Source organism: Canis lupus, chromosome 1 (assembly GCF_011100685.1).
Source record: "Canis lupus familiaris isolate Mischka breed German Shepherd chromosome 1, alternate assembly UU_Cfam_GSD_1.0, whole genome shotgun sequence".
Lineage (NCBI taxonomy): Eukaryota > Metazoa > Chordata > Mammalia > Carnivora > Canidae > Canis > Canis lupus.
In genome coordinates, this window is record NC_049222.1 from 57640435 (window position 1) to 57657163 (window position 16729).

Consider the following 16729-nt stretch of genomic DNA (forward strand, 5'->3'; position numbering starts at 1 on the left):
ATCCCTGGGTGGCGCAGTGGTTTGGCGCCTGCCTTTGGCCCAGGGCGTGATCCTGGAGACCCAGGATCGAGTCCCACATCGGGCTCCCGGTGCATGGAGCCTGCTTCTCCCTCTGCCTGTGTCTGCCTCTCTCCCTCTCTCTCTCTCTGTGACTATCATAAATAAATAAAAAATTAAAAAAAAAAAAAAAAAGATGACAAACATCGGGATCCCTGGGTGGCGCAGCGGTTTGGCGCCTGCCTTTGGCCTAGGGCACGATCCTGGAGACCCAGGATCGATTCCCACGTCGGGCTCCCGGTGCATGGAGCCTGCTTCTCTCTGCCTGTGTCTCTGCCTCTCTTTCTCTCTCTGTGACTTTCATAAATAAATAAAAATTAAAAAAAAATATTAAAAAAAAAAAAAGATGACAAACATCTATCTCTATTCCCTCTTGAAAGCCCAACAACATAGTACTGAAGGAGAAAATAATTCAGATAGTAAAGACAAAAGAATGGAGACAGACAAAAGCAAGAAAAGGAAATATAAAAGCAAATGCAAAAAAATAGACAACTGTCTTAAAATCCCAGAGAGGCTGGAAGCTTAGAGGCACTAGGTATTGGGGAGACTATACAATATGAAACAAATTGAAAGCTTCCACAAGGAAGGCAAATCACTGGTTAACTATTCCCTCCATCAATGTAGGAGCTTAGGCAGGAAAGTGGAGAACTCTTCTTTGAATGGTCCTTTACTGAAATTTGAGAGTTCCTCAAATAGCAAGCTTCCACTTAAAACTGTAAATGAAGCCTGCTCATCTTCAAGCTCCATAAAATCTTACAGGACCCTCTGATCAACTTTTTAGTGCCTCATCTTCACTCTAGGAATGGACTAAGGATTTACAAAAGTTAGAAGAAAGCTTTCAAAAAGCAAAGGACTAAAATAAACAGACATGAAAACTAATTAACATGGAAGAAACCCACAAAATCCAAGGAATAGAAAGAAAATAAATGCTGGGGAAAAATTTGCCACCATAACAGACTATGATGCTATGAAATTACTCCTTAAAATTAACATGATTGCTAAGATACAAATTTCAATAGAGTAATTGGGAGCTGAGAAAGTCTACATAGTAAAACAAAAGCAAAGGTAAAAAAAAAAAAGAAACGTGACCAATAAACTTAAAAAGTGAAAGGAGTTAGGTGGCCAACTACCAGAAATTCCAGAAAAAAATAAAGAAAAGGGAAGGATCATAATTATCAAACAACAGCTAACCTCTGAGCTCTTACTATATTGTAGTCACAGTTCTAAGCACCTTATTATTTAATATTACTCTAACTCTGTGAAGCAGTTAGTACTTACATGTTCTTTTTATCAATAATGGAACTAAGCTATAGACAAATTAAGTCATACAGCCAATAAGCAGGAAAGCTAGAATCAATTGTAGGCAGTCTGACTCCAAAGTCCAAGCTCTTCACCCCTATCCCGAGATCTTTAAACTCACAATTCCAGATTCAAAAGGAAAAACAAATGCCCAATATAATGAATTAAAGCCCCACATTCATGGTAGAACTTCTTAACAGCAGAACTAAGAGTTGATGCAAAAAACTTTCAGAGAAAATAAATAGGTTATATATAAAAGGAATGAAAATCAGATGACATTTTATGTTCTCAATAGGAACATTGATTGCTAGAAGTCAACAGAGTAAAAACTTAATTTGATCTGAATATGATTTTGAATTTAGAATAATATAGCCACCCAAACTATCAGTTTATCATTAGACACCTTTCCTTAGGGAGCTAATGAAAGATGTGTTTAAGCAGAAGAGTAGTCCAAAAAAGATAAAGACATGGAATCCAGAAAAAATTCCAGGCTCCGCTTCAAGGAAACCATGATGGAATGCTACATGATTAGCTTTGAAGGGGATCCAGGAGACTAGCGAGCACAAAAACAATAGAGGGCTCAAGGAAGAAGTGTCCAGGAATAGGAGTGCCTCAGATTACAAAGTGGAGTGTGTAAAAATGTATGAGACCATGATACAGTCAAATAGTAATAGGGAAAAGAAAAGACAATTCTTAACTCAAGGAAAATTTTTAAAAGGTTTTCAGGAAAGGAAATAAAATCAGCAATGAATGATATTATTATAGTCATGATGTAAACTCTGACTTAAATAAAAAAATGAGATTTAATCAAATTATAAGGACTGAGGGTGAACACAGGTAGGAAATGTGAGGGAAATTCAAGAGATGATGTCTAAAACTGATAAACAAAAAACAAAACGTAAAAAGCCCTGAGAGAAAAAGCATATTATTCAGAAACAACTGAAGTAACTAACAGCTGCCTCTGAGAAATCAGACTTGAGAATAGAGAAGAACATGAGCTAGGGACTGAATTATTGATTTTTAGTATAAGCCTTTCAGTATCTCTTAAATTTTATTTTTTAAATGTCTCTTTGATTAAAGAAAAAACAACAAAGAAAACCTCCCAGATACGACAATAACCTTAACTTGGGTTTTGTGGTACATACTTTACCCGTAGGGAGGTCAGGAGTGTATATACTTCACATGCTCCGATCCAGGCCTTTGTTCCCTGCAACCTGTTATTAAGTTGAGAGGCACCCTGTGGATCAAAACCTTCCTTCCATGCATCTTCAATCATAGACTGAATTTTTGGAATGCAAGGAATTGACATACCTAAAATTATACAAGCAAACACATTACATGACAATTACTAAAGTACTAAATAGTATTAGTTAGTAGTACACCATGTGCTCTAGAGGACCTATAACACGGTTTTTAAGATCATTACTCTTGACATTTTCTATTGTATCATTTTCTCTTCTTCCAACCAGAATTCAGGTTTTAATGTAATTATCCACCAAAACACTTCTTCGTTACAGCTATTAATTGTATGTACTATATATGAATTCATTCCATATTATATGTACAGGTGATCCTTGAACAATGTAAGGGTTAGGAGCACTGACCCCTGACACAGTCAGAAATCTGCATACGTTTTGCTCCCCCAAAACTTTCTTAAAGATTTTATTTATTTACTTATTAGAGAGAGGGAGAAAAACATTGAGATATCACAAGCAGGGAAAAGTGGCAGAGGGAGAGGGAGACTCCTTGCAGAGCTTGATCCCAGGACCATATGAGCCGAAGGCAGACGCTTAACCAATTGAGCCACTCAGGCACCCTGTGCTCCCCAAAAACTTCACTACTAATAACCTACTGTTGACCAGAAGCCTCCCGAATAAATATAAAAGGAACAGTTGATTAACATATATTTTATGTTATACATATTATATACTGTATTCCTATAATAAAGCTAGAAAAAAGAAACTCATAAGGAAAAAAGTCATAAGAGAAATAAAATACTAGGCTGTAAAAACTCCATTTATAAAAATCCATGTATATGTAGTTCAAACTCATGTGTTTTAGAGGGCTTATGTTATCAGTGGACAAATTGAGAGAACTGTATTTCACATACCTTTCAAGCAATCATCATAAGCATCATTTTGCAGTAATGATGAAAGTAGCATCTGGAAATTTCTGTAACCACAACCCCAACCTTTGTCACCAAAAGATGAATGAAAGTGATCCACCCCTGTGGAAAGCCACACGCGTCTCACATCTGTGGCAGCATTCTGATAGTATCTATAAAGTGCTTCAATAATTCCTAAAATAAAAAAAAAGAAGATTTAGAAGGATAAGCTATCCTCTTCTATGGATAAGCTATCCTCTTCTATGGCTGTCTCATCTATTTCTAGTATCAGCCCCTCTCCACCCTCAAGTGCCCCATCTAAATCCTGTCAATTCCATCTTCTTTATCTTTTGACTGTTATAACCTTAGTTCATGTCTTTCTTGTTACTACTATGCAAGTTTTCCTGACACTAGCATGCTACTTACTTATTACACAGAATTGAAGCGGTTTACATCTTTCATTTCTGCACCTGCAAGGTGCACATAAAAGACAATCACTGAACTCTCACTTGAATGAGGGTAACTATGGGAAAATCAGTTTTGTCCTTAACAAGACAGAGCAAATAAGTCAAAACAATTGAATGAATGTTATACTTGTCTATTATTATACATAGTGTTGGACATTATGCTCTCTGAAGCTCATCAATTTGCTCCCAATTTAAAACCTTTAGTAATGGGATCCCTGGGTGGCGCAGCGGTTTAGCGCCTGCCTTTGGCCCAGGGCGCGATCCTGGAGACCCGGGATCGAATCCCACATCGGGCTCCCGGTGCATGGAGCCTGCTTCTCCCTCTGCCTGTGTCTCTGCCTCTCTCTCTCTCTCTGTGTGACTGTCATAAATAAATTAAAAATATATATATAAAAAAATAAATAAATAAAACCTTTAGTAATTTCCTATTACCTATAGAATGGTTATAATCCATGGTATATGAAGCCCCACAGCAAGCTATCCTTTAATTTATCTTTTTCTCCAACCATTCTTCTTGCCATAATTTTGGCTGTCACCTAATGAATACATTAAATGTTATTTTGCCCATGGAATTTCTACTAACAATGTCTACTAAGCACTTTTTATATACCTAGCACTATGCTAAGTGCTAAGATACAAAAATATATATATAAAATATATATATATAAGGATATATATATATATGTATATACATATATATAACATTTTCCTTGAAATCTCATGGACTCAGACCATAGTAAGTACTATAATATGGATAAACAAGGTGTTAGGACAGAGTACATGTGATCCTGTCCTTTTGCCTCCTTCTGGTATACACTTCTTGTATTTTGAAATCCTACAGATACTCCACAGATCACATGCTCATGTCTTCATAGACCCTTTCCCTGATTCTAAAACCCAAACAAATCGGTCCTCTTTCCCCGAACACACACTGCATTTATTTGTTGTGCTCCTAGGTACTAGCCATACTCTGTCACAGGAGAACACAACAGTTTTGTGTATACTTTACTTCTCTACAGACTCTGTGAAGGTTGTGGGCAGGAAGGGCTGAACTGGGTAACCCATACCTTCTCAATAGGGAGATTCTCAAAAAGACAATCACTGAACTCTCACTTGAATGAGGGTAACTATGGGAAAATCAGTTTTGTCCTTAACAAGACAGAGCAAATAAGTCAAAACAATTAAATGAACCAAGAGTTGTAGCTGTGCCTAGCATATGAAAGATAGAAATATATATAACCGTTTCCAAGGAATTTTGAAAGGTAAGATTTATAATCAAGAAAAAGAATAAAAGACTATGTAATTGATTAACTAAAAATGGTAGCATGGAATGGATACTTTAGAATTCAGAGAAAATAAATGTGAACTTCAGTATCAGAAACTTTGATGAAGAAAACAAGATTTGAGAGAGATCACTGAGAATGAGAGGGAACCCCCCCCCCCCCAAAAAAAAGAAGTAATGAACATTCTAATATACGTTGGCATACTTATTACTAAGACAATGGTGCCTCACTGTCTAGGTAACACGGTCTTAGCAACCACATCATATAACTGCCAAAGAAAAAGTTCCTCATAATAGTATTTTTTATCCTTAGCCCCTCAATCTCTTTAAGATATTACCTAAGATGAAATCTATCTTTCGTTAAATTATAATCTATTGTTAAAAAGAAATAAGAGTAACTAATAGTTGCTTCAATTAACATTTGCATAACTAACAAAAATAAAAATCTTTGCCACACAATCACTGAATTCCAAAGCAGTTTATAAAAAGGACATAGTACATTACAGAGTAATATTCTTTAATCTTCTACAGATATATTAATATTCTATTATATATACTGTACCACATTCTATAGTAATTCTAAAACATATGCACAAATAGAAATTAAAGGGTGACATAAATTAAAATAGAAATTCTAGTATTTTCTTCCTGTACACCTTAATAAATCATATTCCACATCTCCTGGAATGCCCTATCTATCCCACAGAAACCTTTTTACATGGAGACCCTTGAAGAAGTATAAAGACAGCCTTCAGAAATACTCATGGGGTATGAAAATACATGGCATTAGGGAATTACAGATAAGTGGGGGAAAGTACAGAGTTGCTTTCCTTTCTTATTGCTTGCAGAGCAATTCCTTTCTTATTGCTTATTGCTATTCCTTTCTTATTGCTTATATATAAGCAATAAGAACTTACAAGTGCTGTTATATATAAGAGGAAAAAATTAAATCCACACCTCCTCTTTCTCTCTCCTGTCTCATACAAATAAATTCCATGTAAATTAAAAGTAGAAATAGGAAATACAAAGTATAAATGTTTACAGAAAATATAAAGGAATATGTTTATGATCTTGAAGCTGGGGGATTTTCTTAAATTACTTAGGATATAAATAAAGACAAAGACTGAGAAATTTGATTATAATCAAATTTAAAATTCTAATTAAAGATATCATATACAAAATTTAAAGGCAAATTATAGATGTTGAAGAAAATATTTGTATTTCATGTAATCAACAGAATTGATGTCCTGAATATTGAAGGAACTCCCACAAACCAGATAAGAAAAAGATAACCCAATAGAGGACAGACAAAGGAAAGGAACAGGAAACTAACTCAGGAGTAATCAGGAAAATGCAAATTAAGTACTATATTCTTTCAAAAATGAGTGGCAAAAATTAAAAAATGTCACCATACAAAGTATGAGAATACAATGATGCAAATGTAGATTATGATCATTTTGGAAAATAATTCTGCAATAACCTTAACAAGGTTAGAGATGTATATTCCCTTTAACCTAGTATTTCCAGTTCTGAATGCATTACTAGAGAAACTCTTAAAAAAGACCTCTTCACAACAGGAACAAATTGAGCGTTGCTGGCAGGGAGATGGGTGGGGGGATGGGGCAAATGGTGATGGGCATTAAGGAAACAAACAAAATGACCTGTTCATAATTTCAGAGTAAGAAACTGGAAACAACCTAAATGTTTGTCAACATGAAAATAGGTAAATTAGTTGTGTGTGTTTTCTCACACAAGGAAATACTAGTATATACTAGAGTCAAAATGAATGAAGTACAGCTAAAAGAATCAACATATTTGAAGTACAGCTGTAAGAATAAACTGACCAAATGAAAAGAATATATAAAGAATATATAAAGTTTTATAAAGATCTCAGTGTCTAAAACTATATTAAAACAATATAGTAGCCACTATCTCAGTATGACTATTAAGCATTTGAGATGTGCTTGCCCAAATCTAAATATTCTGGAAAGTATAAAATACACATTGAAATTTGAAGAATGTACAAAGATTGCAAAATATTTCATTAATAGTTTTTAATATTGATTATATGTTGAAATAATAATATTATGGACATACGGGGTTTAAAATATTAAAATTCACCTCACTTTCTTTTCTGAATGTGACTATAGGAATTTAAAATTATATATTTGGTTCACTTATACTTCTATTACACAGCATTGATCTAGAACATAGTAAACAATAAAACTTCTAAAAGGTTCATTTTCAAATGTCAAGTAAATGAACACAATATAAAAGTAAATTATTTTTAGGTGAACTATTTAATGTAAAAATAGAAGTGCAGAAGTTTCCAAAAAATACATTAAAAAGTTATTTGAACAGTCTCACCTAAAAGTATAAAAACTATGGATTATTAAAATTAAGCAAAATTCAAATAATCCTGATTATTACCTCACTGTTACATGAAGTACTAAAATAACAATTTTGATGTTTAAATACTTACCAGAAGTTTTTGTTTTTCCATCATCAATACCAATAGCTAGAGATTCCATCATATCAGCTTTTCTTCTATGAAATTCAGATGGATGCATTCTTCCCCTATTGACTTCTATCTCCATATTTCGTAGTTGCTGTTGTTTGTATCCTCCAGAGTTATCTAAACCATATTGTCTCTATCAAACATAAAAACAAAGGACTTAATTTTTATGTCCCTTTACCTCAATGAAGATGGAAATATACTACAATTTGGAAATGTAATTTGAAACATTCTGGTGTATAGACTTTCATACAAGTCAATTCAAGATTTTTATTAGAGATAAATAACACACACACACACACACACACACACACACACACACACACAGAAACCCTGAGTTAATAAGAGCGTTTCTCTATAAACTACTACCATAGCAAGAGATTTGCTTTCTTTGTAGTTGGGAAAGTAAAGAATCCTGTCTTTCTACTAAAGGTACTGAAAAAGGCAGATGAGTTCTGAACATATCACTGATTTATTTAAGAAAGCTTGTCAGTTCTTATTTGGTTCCCAGGCTAGTCAATGAAGTTCTACTTAATCCATAATTCATTCAGGCAGTAACTCTATACAGTAAATTTTGTTTTTTTGTATACTGGATAGAGAATCTCAAATGTGTAACACAGCCTCTATGGAAAAAGTTTCTGAGATCTAAACAATTTGCAAAGTTACTTAACAAACTTCCTATTTAAATACTGGAAATCTTTTGTATTGATGATGTTCAAAATTATGCAAGACAGGGAAAATTTAGGAAAAGACAACTTTTTTTCTTCCTCTGAAAGTTGGTGGGAAAATACTTTGCAAATAAATGAATCACCAAGGAGAAAAATAGCCTAAATTAGATATTCCAAAATGAGAATTAGTCATGTGTAACATATCGGAGAAAAACTCAGAAGTAGGCCTGAGAAAATTATTTGTACAATGCACATTAGTATATTAAAGGTTTTGACAAATCTTGAAGTATACAAACCTGTTTAACTGAGTATTTTCAAACTTAATCATAAACCCTTTTTATTCAAACATAATCCTATTAGCACTTAGAAAGAGAGTATTTAGAAACTGTGAGCATTATTAGCACAGGTAACACCATAGTCCACAGCAAATTAGGACTGAGAAAAGTAGAAAAATCTATTAAAAATTTGAATGCACTAAAAATATATTAGGTGCTGCCAGTTTAGTTTAGCAGATACCATCATCAACCTAAGATAAAAATCTCAAATATTATAAAAAATGCATTTTCCATTAAAAATGGGTATTTAAAAATGCCTGAATTGCAATCACTAAAAGAACCTAACAGTCAGGAGAAATTAATTCAAAGTTTCTCTTTTAAGTATCTATACAAACACTTAAATTCTGAATCTTGGTTTCCTAATGTGCCCTATCAATTTAACATAGGTTTGAATCTAGGCTTTACCATTTAATACATCCCGAACCTGAACAAGTTACTAGTGCTCTGTCTCTACTTCCTCATCTGTCATGTAGGGAGTTGTTGTGAAGATTTTGAGATCCTATGTATGAAGTTCTTATCCCAGGAAATGACGAGTGAATACTATTATGAATTATAAAATGTAAATGTAAAAAAAGTATTTTATATACCAACAATGACAAAACTAATAGGCTGCAGTATTGACAGCATGTTTGAAAAATTAGAATTCTACCAAAGCAAAATACTGTAATTGTTTAATCTTTGTACCTGCAGCTTCTGAAATTCTCCCATTTCTTGTCGTGCTTCTTCAGATCTCCTCTTTCTGTCTTCTTCTTGTTGAAGTTGGTGAGCCAATTCCAGATCTCGAGAACACTGTACTCTATTTATGCCTATTAGATATCAGTTTAGAATAAAATAACAACTGTATTCAAATCTCATTATATGTTAACTCCTGTTTTTTAAATGAAGTAAATGCCATTATTTTGGTATTTATTCATGACTATGATGTCATGAAAATACGGTTTCTAGCAGAACTTGAACAGTTTCTATCATGGTACCACCTCCACTTAAATCACTAGTACTTACTGAGTAGGTAGGCTGTGACAAGCATTTTTCATTAATTATCTCATTTGATCATTATAACAACCTTAGGAAGTTAGGTATTATGTACTAAGGAAACCAGAACTTTGAGATATTAAGTAATACTCTTAATTAGCAAAAAAGGAAAACTGGCTTTTAAAATAAACCGGTGGGAGAAAAGAAAATAATAGAGGGCATAAAAATATGTTTGCAAAGTCCAGCTTAATTACAGTCTGGTCTCAAACAAATAGTACAACTTTGCCACATGTTGCCCTGTTTTCTCTCTACTCAATACCCTGCAGATCCATTAGCTAGTGGCTTCTGGCCAGGATCTTGTCTCCCTGACTTCTAATTTGATATCTGAATTATGTATCTGGATATTCTTTTTTTCCTTCCAAATCTCTCAGTCTATACTACATCTTCCTATTGGTCCCCATTTCCACTGCCGGAGATAAGCAATTTACAACTGATTTTTAGCGTACTTCTGACGCTATCTACAGTGATTTACTCAGGCCATACCTTCCATTATTTACCACAGGCTTATAGAATAATTTATGTACCCCTACAAAGCCTATCATAAACAAAAGAGTTATCAGACATTCAGCTTCAGAGGGTTTTTTTTTCCACAGTAATTAGTAGAAAATCACTGGAGCAGAGGACTGTTCATCTTTGCTCCAGGGATTCTCATTTTGAGATTAGGCTGAGTGAGCAAGGAATATTGTCCATGAAGATCCTATTCCTTGTACTGACAGTAAGTACTAGGATCAGTAATAGAGGACACTCAAGACCCCTGAATTATTAGGAGATTTCAATGTACCTTAAGAAAATGAAGCCCAGTAGAACACAATTGGTTTCTCTTAGGGTCTACTTTATATTGTTTCATTGGGACTCTGAAACTCACAGGATCTTTCCACTTCTAAGGCACCACAATGATTTTTTAATCAACGCCACTACTCAAAGACATAGGGGACAGAGAAAAAAATTGTACAGAGTCACTTACAAAACTAGTAAGTGATAATATAATATCTGGGCAAATATAAGATACTGGGCAAACTGGAAATGAACTTGAAAAACATTTAAATCATAAAGTTCACGTATTTTTAAAAAATTGTATGTGTCATATGGCAGCTTCCTAGCTCATCAACTTTTGCTGACCTGATGCTAACTTCTAGCTGCTGAAATAGCCTCAACTTCATCAAACATATTTCTTAAATTGTACCATATTTCACTGTCTTCTAAATATTGGTATTTTGGGGCAAAACTCTGGGGTACACACCACTAGTTTAGTTGCTGGTCACAGCAATTCCTACACAACTTTTCTGTGAAACAACTTCTAAAAAGAAGTTGAAGGGAGGGCAGCCCCAGTGGCGTAGCGGTTTAGCGCCGCCTGCAGCCCGGGGTATGATCCTGGAGACCGGGATCGAGCCCCACATCTGGCTTCCTGCATGGAACCTGCTTCTCCCTCTGCCTGTGTCTCTGCCTCTCTCTCACTCTCTCTGAATAAATAAATAAGTACATCTTAAAAAAAAAAAAAAAAAAGTTGAAGGGACATCAGAATTCTTTAAAGGTACAAATTTATTTTTAACTGGCATGCTTTGTTCTCTCTATATCACTACTCTAAAGATTCAATATATTCTAGGCAGCAGAAATTACATCACGAGATTCTTATTTTTAAACACATCAACATACCTTGTCCAAAGTTGCTTTCTTCTAAATGTAAGTCAACATGCTCCTGAAGAATATGGTAATTTGTACAGATGAGCCCACACATAGGACAGTCATACAGTGGTTGATCATGGTCTGTTTTGGAGATATAATTTAGTTGGTTTAAGATTTTTTCACCTGAAGTCAAAGATTGTCTACTGCCCAATAACCAATTAAATAAGTAAAAGCTCTTTATAGTTGGATTTAAAGCTATTTTCTACTTCTAGAGTCAAAATGGAAGGCTGAACATAAGCACAAATCTCTTACCGCTATAATAAAAGAAAAAAATTAATAATAAACAGTTGGATCTGTAGTCAAAGCAAGAAAAGTATAAAGGAAAATTAAAATGATAAGTAGGGGCCAGTCTATGCATGAATTTTAGGGACTAAATTGTCAGCACCCTCCCTCCAAAACTGAGTGGTGAGGTGCAAAATTCAGCATAAAGCTTTCAGCATAAAGCTTGGAACTGGGATCACACTGCCTAGTTGGGAGCAGGAGATCAAAGTGCTGTATTCACCAAGCAGCACTGTACGCAGACAGGTGCAGCTTGCGCAGGAAAGAAGCTGCACCCTCTGCATGACCAAGAATTGACTGATATTGTGCACAGAAGAGGGACACAGAACACTGAGCTGAGCAAGCCATACATGTAAGGCCTGGTCTGGAAATGGAATAACCATATTTAGAAAGTAGCTGAGACTGCTATGTAGCTTTTATTTCTACAAAGTGAATGTGACTGGTCTCATTTTAGGTGGATCGGGTGACCTTATAATTGAACTAAATCAATCTGATATGTTTGGTGAGAGGCTACAATCAAAAGATTTAAAATGAGTTGATATATCCTATGGTGGTGAAAATGGAAACCAAGCCATTGAGTTATCTACTGTTGTTCTTTCAAGGTAAAATTCATTCAAAAAGAGAAATTAATTCAACACTTTGGTGAAAATTAGCCAGGACACAGACAAGTACTGTTTTGGAGCTGACGATACACTAAAGGCTTTGGGATGGGAGCTGTAGAGATTCTAACAGTTTATGAAAATCTGGATTCAATGAGAAATGTTCTTCATTGCCAAGGCACAGAAGAGAACATTCTCTATCTAACTGTAGAATAGGAGAAGGATAAATCTCATTTCACTGACAGGACAGGAACATGAACTGCTTAAAACTATGTCCCTGATAGAATGGTTTGCTCACAACTCTAAAAAATTTGGAGCTACATTGGAAATTGTCACAGGTAAGTCATACAAAAGATCCCAGTTTGTGAAAGCATTCAGTGGAGTTGCAAGTATCTTGCAATACTGAGTTGATTTCCATGGAATGGAATACCAAGGAGGAGATAATGAATTTTTTTTTTTTTACCTTGATGACTAGTAGGCAGTTGACATGGGCCCCACAAAACTGTACCACACCCTCTAGCAGCCAACTCAAGGAACATACCCCACTGGCTACTGAAAACAAAACCAAAACAAAACCAGGCCCGACCCTACACGTGGCTGTCATGGTGTCAACATTGCAGTCTTCAACTAAGTTCTTAAATGATATTTCCCAAAATGAAATGTAAAAAGAAAATGATCTCCCAAAGCCCACTGCTAAACATAAAAATCCAAACCCACAGTCTCCAAAAGCTGTGGGAAAACTGCAAAAGTTATAACATACACAAAATGGGAATACCAGAAGGGTGAAAGGAACAAAGTTTTAGAGCAATAATGTCTGAGAATATCGCAAGTTAATGTCAGACATCAAACTATAGATCTTGGAAGCTCAGAAAATACCAAGCACAGTAAATATTAAAAAAAACTACATCTAGGCACATCATATTCAGACTTCAGAAAATCGAGGATAAAAAACCTTGAAAGAAGCCAGAAGGAAAAACACCCTACCTATACAAGAACAAAGATAAGAATTACATACAACTTCTCAGAAGTGATTCAGGTAATAAGAGAGAGGAGTGAAATATTTCACTTTTCCAGAAGGAAAAAAACCCCATCAACCTAAAATTTTATACCAATCAAAATTATCCCTCAAAAGTGAAGGAAAAGAAAGAACTTCTCAGACAAAATTGAGGGAAATTGTTGCAAGTAGACTTGCCATGCAAGAAATGTTAAATTCTTCAGAGAGAAGGAAAATGGTATTGGTCAGAAACATGGATATCCATAAAGGAAGAGTATCAGTGAAGAAACAGGAAATAGTAAAATAAAACTTTTATTTTTCTCATTGATATAAAAGTTTATTCAAATAAAAATAGAAACAATGTATTCAATTATGTGGGTGTGTGTGTATATATACATATATATGTATGTGCTTACATTTACTTGAAATGAATGACAGCAATGACACAAGGGATGGGGAGGAATTAGGAATAAATATCTTATTATTATAAGATCTGTACTCCTACAGTGATACAGTGTTATTCAAAAGTAGACCTGGAGTAGTTATTAACATACACTGCAAATTCTAGGCCAAGCACTAAAAAAAATAAGAACAAGTTTAATTAATATGTTAAGAAAGGAAGAGTAGTGAGCAAGTGACATCTCTTGCCTAGTATTAGGAGTAGAAGTCCAAATGCATCTTGATATCAGAATCACCAAGGAAAACATAATGCAGTCAAGTACTGGAGAACCCTTTACTCAAAGTAAACACAGAGAAACACACAGAAGAGAAAGAGCAAGATAACCTTCAGTATTAGACATTAGCCTGCCATGACCAATAGGTCTCTTCTAGCAGCCAATATACGGCAATTGGTCTGTACACACCTCTCTTGTGCCACAATATGAAGGATGTCATCCCCTTCTGGCAGAGGATGCCATCCCACCTCTGGCGGAAGATAAATCCAGCAGTAAGGCTGGTTCGGGTGCCAGATGACACAAGTGGTTACACAAAACAAAGGAGTATACCTTATTGCCTGAAACAGGGAAAAATATTTCCAAACACAGGCTGTGAGGACTCTATCTCTTGATAAGGAAGTGTTCCAGACCCAAGGCTCATTCCTATATAGCCAAATAGGGTCAAAAGACTACACGCATGTCTGTTTTTCCCAATAGAAAATGAAATCATATGAGAGGCTCAATTAAACCATAAAAGACAGAAAAAAAGTAGAAGACAAAAAAGCTAAGAACAAGGGCAACAAATAGAAAACAATAACAAATATCCAACTATAGAAATAGTCACTTTAAACATCTCTGGTCTAAACACACCCATTAAAAGACAGATTATCAGAGTGGAGCAAAGTACAAGACCTACCTATATGCTGTCTATAAGAAATTATATTTTAAATATAAATACACATATAGAGGGATGCCCGGGTGCCTCAGTTGGTTAAGCGTCCAACTCTTGTTTTGATCTCATGGGTTGTTGAGATGGAGCCCTGTGTGAGCTCCACACTCCGTGGGGGATATACTTGAAGATTCTCTTCTTAAGCCCCTCCCCCCTGCCAAACAAATGAATAAATCTTAAAAAAAAAAAAAAACACATATAGATTAAAAGTAAAGGGATGGAGAAAGATACATCATGCTAACACTACCCAAAACCAAAACCAAAGAACCAGGAGTAGCTATATTAATTTCAGAGAGGGCAGATTTCTGAATAAGGAATGTTTTACCCAGGATAATGTTACTACATAATGACAAAGGGTTCAATATTCCAAGAAGACACAATAATCCTTAGTGTATATGAGCCTAACAGTTTTTTTTTTGGTAAATATTTTATTTATTTAATCATGAGAGACAGAGAGAGAGAGAGAGAGAGAGAGGCAGAGACACAGACAGAGGGAGAAGCAGGCTCCATGCAGGAAGCCCGACGTGGGACTCAATCCCAGGACTCTAGGATCAGGCCCGGGGCTGAAGATGGTGCTAAACCGCTAAGCCACCCAGGGATCCCCGTAACAGAGTATTAAAACACATGAGGCAAAAATTAATAGAACTATAAGAAGAAACAGATGAATCTGCTATTATACTGTTAGAGAATTTTTTTTTCAGTTAGAGAATTTTTAACCTTCTCTTTTAGAAGTGGACAAATCCAGTAGGCAGAAAATAAGGATATAGTTTGACTCAACGGTACCATCAATCAACTGGATATAATTGATATGACAACAGCAGAATACACATTCTGCTTAAGCTCATATAAAATATAAAATATTCACCAAGACAAACCACATTCTAGGCCATAAAACATAATCTAGGCCATTAAACCTTAAGAAATTTAAAAAATTAAAGTCAAACAATGTCTGCTCTCAGACTACAAAGGAAATAAAAATTAACAAAAAGAGCCGAAAAATCCCCAAATACTTGGAGATTAAACATACATCTAATTAATGTATCAAATCTCAAGAGAAATTTTTAAATATTTTAAACTAAATGAAATTAAAGTACAACTTAAAATTTATGCAATGCAGCAAAAGCACTGCTTAGAAGGAAATTTGTAACACTGAATGAATGTATCAGAAAAGAAGAAAGATAATCATCTAGGTTTCCACTTCAGGAAACTAGAAAAAGAACAAGTTAAATCCAAGATAAGCAGAAGAAATTTTTTTAAAAAATGAGCAGAAATAAATGAAACTGAAAACAAAAAATCAAGAGAAAACCAATGAAACCAAAAGCAGAAGAATTTTTTTAAAAAAATGAGCAGAAATAAATGAAACTGAAAACAAAATATCAAGAGAAAACCAACGAAACCCTGGCCAAACTAAAAAGAAAAAAGAGAACACTGATTGTTAACACCAGAAATAAAAAGGAGAACATTATTACATGTCCTATGTACATTCCAAAGATAATAAAGTTATATTATGAATTTGGTCACAAATTTGTAAACTAGATGAAATGGACCAATTCCTTGAAAGACACAATCAGGTAAATTAATACCACCACCACTACCCCAAAAACAACAACAACAACAACAACAAAAACAAACCCTAGGTAAAAACCTAATAAAATATATAACAAGATATACATGAGAAAAAATATACAAAATTCTGATGAGAGAAATCAGTAAACAACTAAGTTGAGAGATATTTCTTGTTCATGATAGGAAGACTCAATATTGCCACAATATCTATTCTTCCCAATTTGATCTATAGATCCAAGGCAATCCCAATAAAAAAAATCCCAGCAAGTTATTTGGTGGCTATCAACAAACTGATTCTAAAATGTATATAACGAGGCAAACTATCTAGAATAACTAACTTAATATTGAAGAATAAAGCAAAGGACTGGTTCTACCTGACTTCCAAGACACTATAAAGCTACGGTACTGAAAAAAAGAACAAAGAGATCAATGAAACAGAACAGAGAGCCCAGAAATAGACTTATAG

General features: G+C 34.6%; 1 protein-coding gene and 1 pseudogene across 2 annotated transcripts in view; one reads left to right on the top strand and one right to left on the bottom strand.

The window, feature by feature from the left end:
• Window positions 1-16729, bottom strand: part of ZUP1 (zinc finger containing ubiquitin peptidase 1) — a 28665-nt gene that overhangs the window by 7423 nt on the left and 4513 nt on the right. For both annotated transcript variants that reach the window (XM_038526633.1, XM_038526634.1), the window contains 5 exons: window positions 11413-11523; window positions 9412-9533; window positions 7692-7860; window positions 3467-3655; window positions 2502-2667 (listed from right to left, as the gene is read on the bottom strand). In XM_038526633.1, the coding sequence (XP_038382561.1) occupies window positions 2502-2667; window positions 3467-3655; window positions 7692-7860; window positions 9412-9533; window positions 11413-11523 (757 nt within the window). The remainder of the gene's footprint in view (window positions 1-2501; window positions 2668-3466; window positions 3656-7691; window positions 7861-9411; window positions 9534-11412; window positions 11524-16729) is intronic.
• Window positions 11774-12795, top strand: LOC106558702 (annotated as a pseudogene).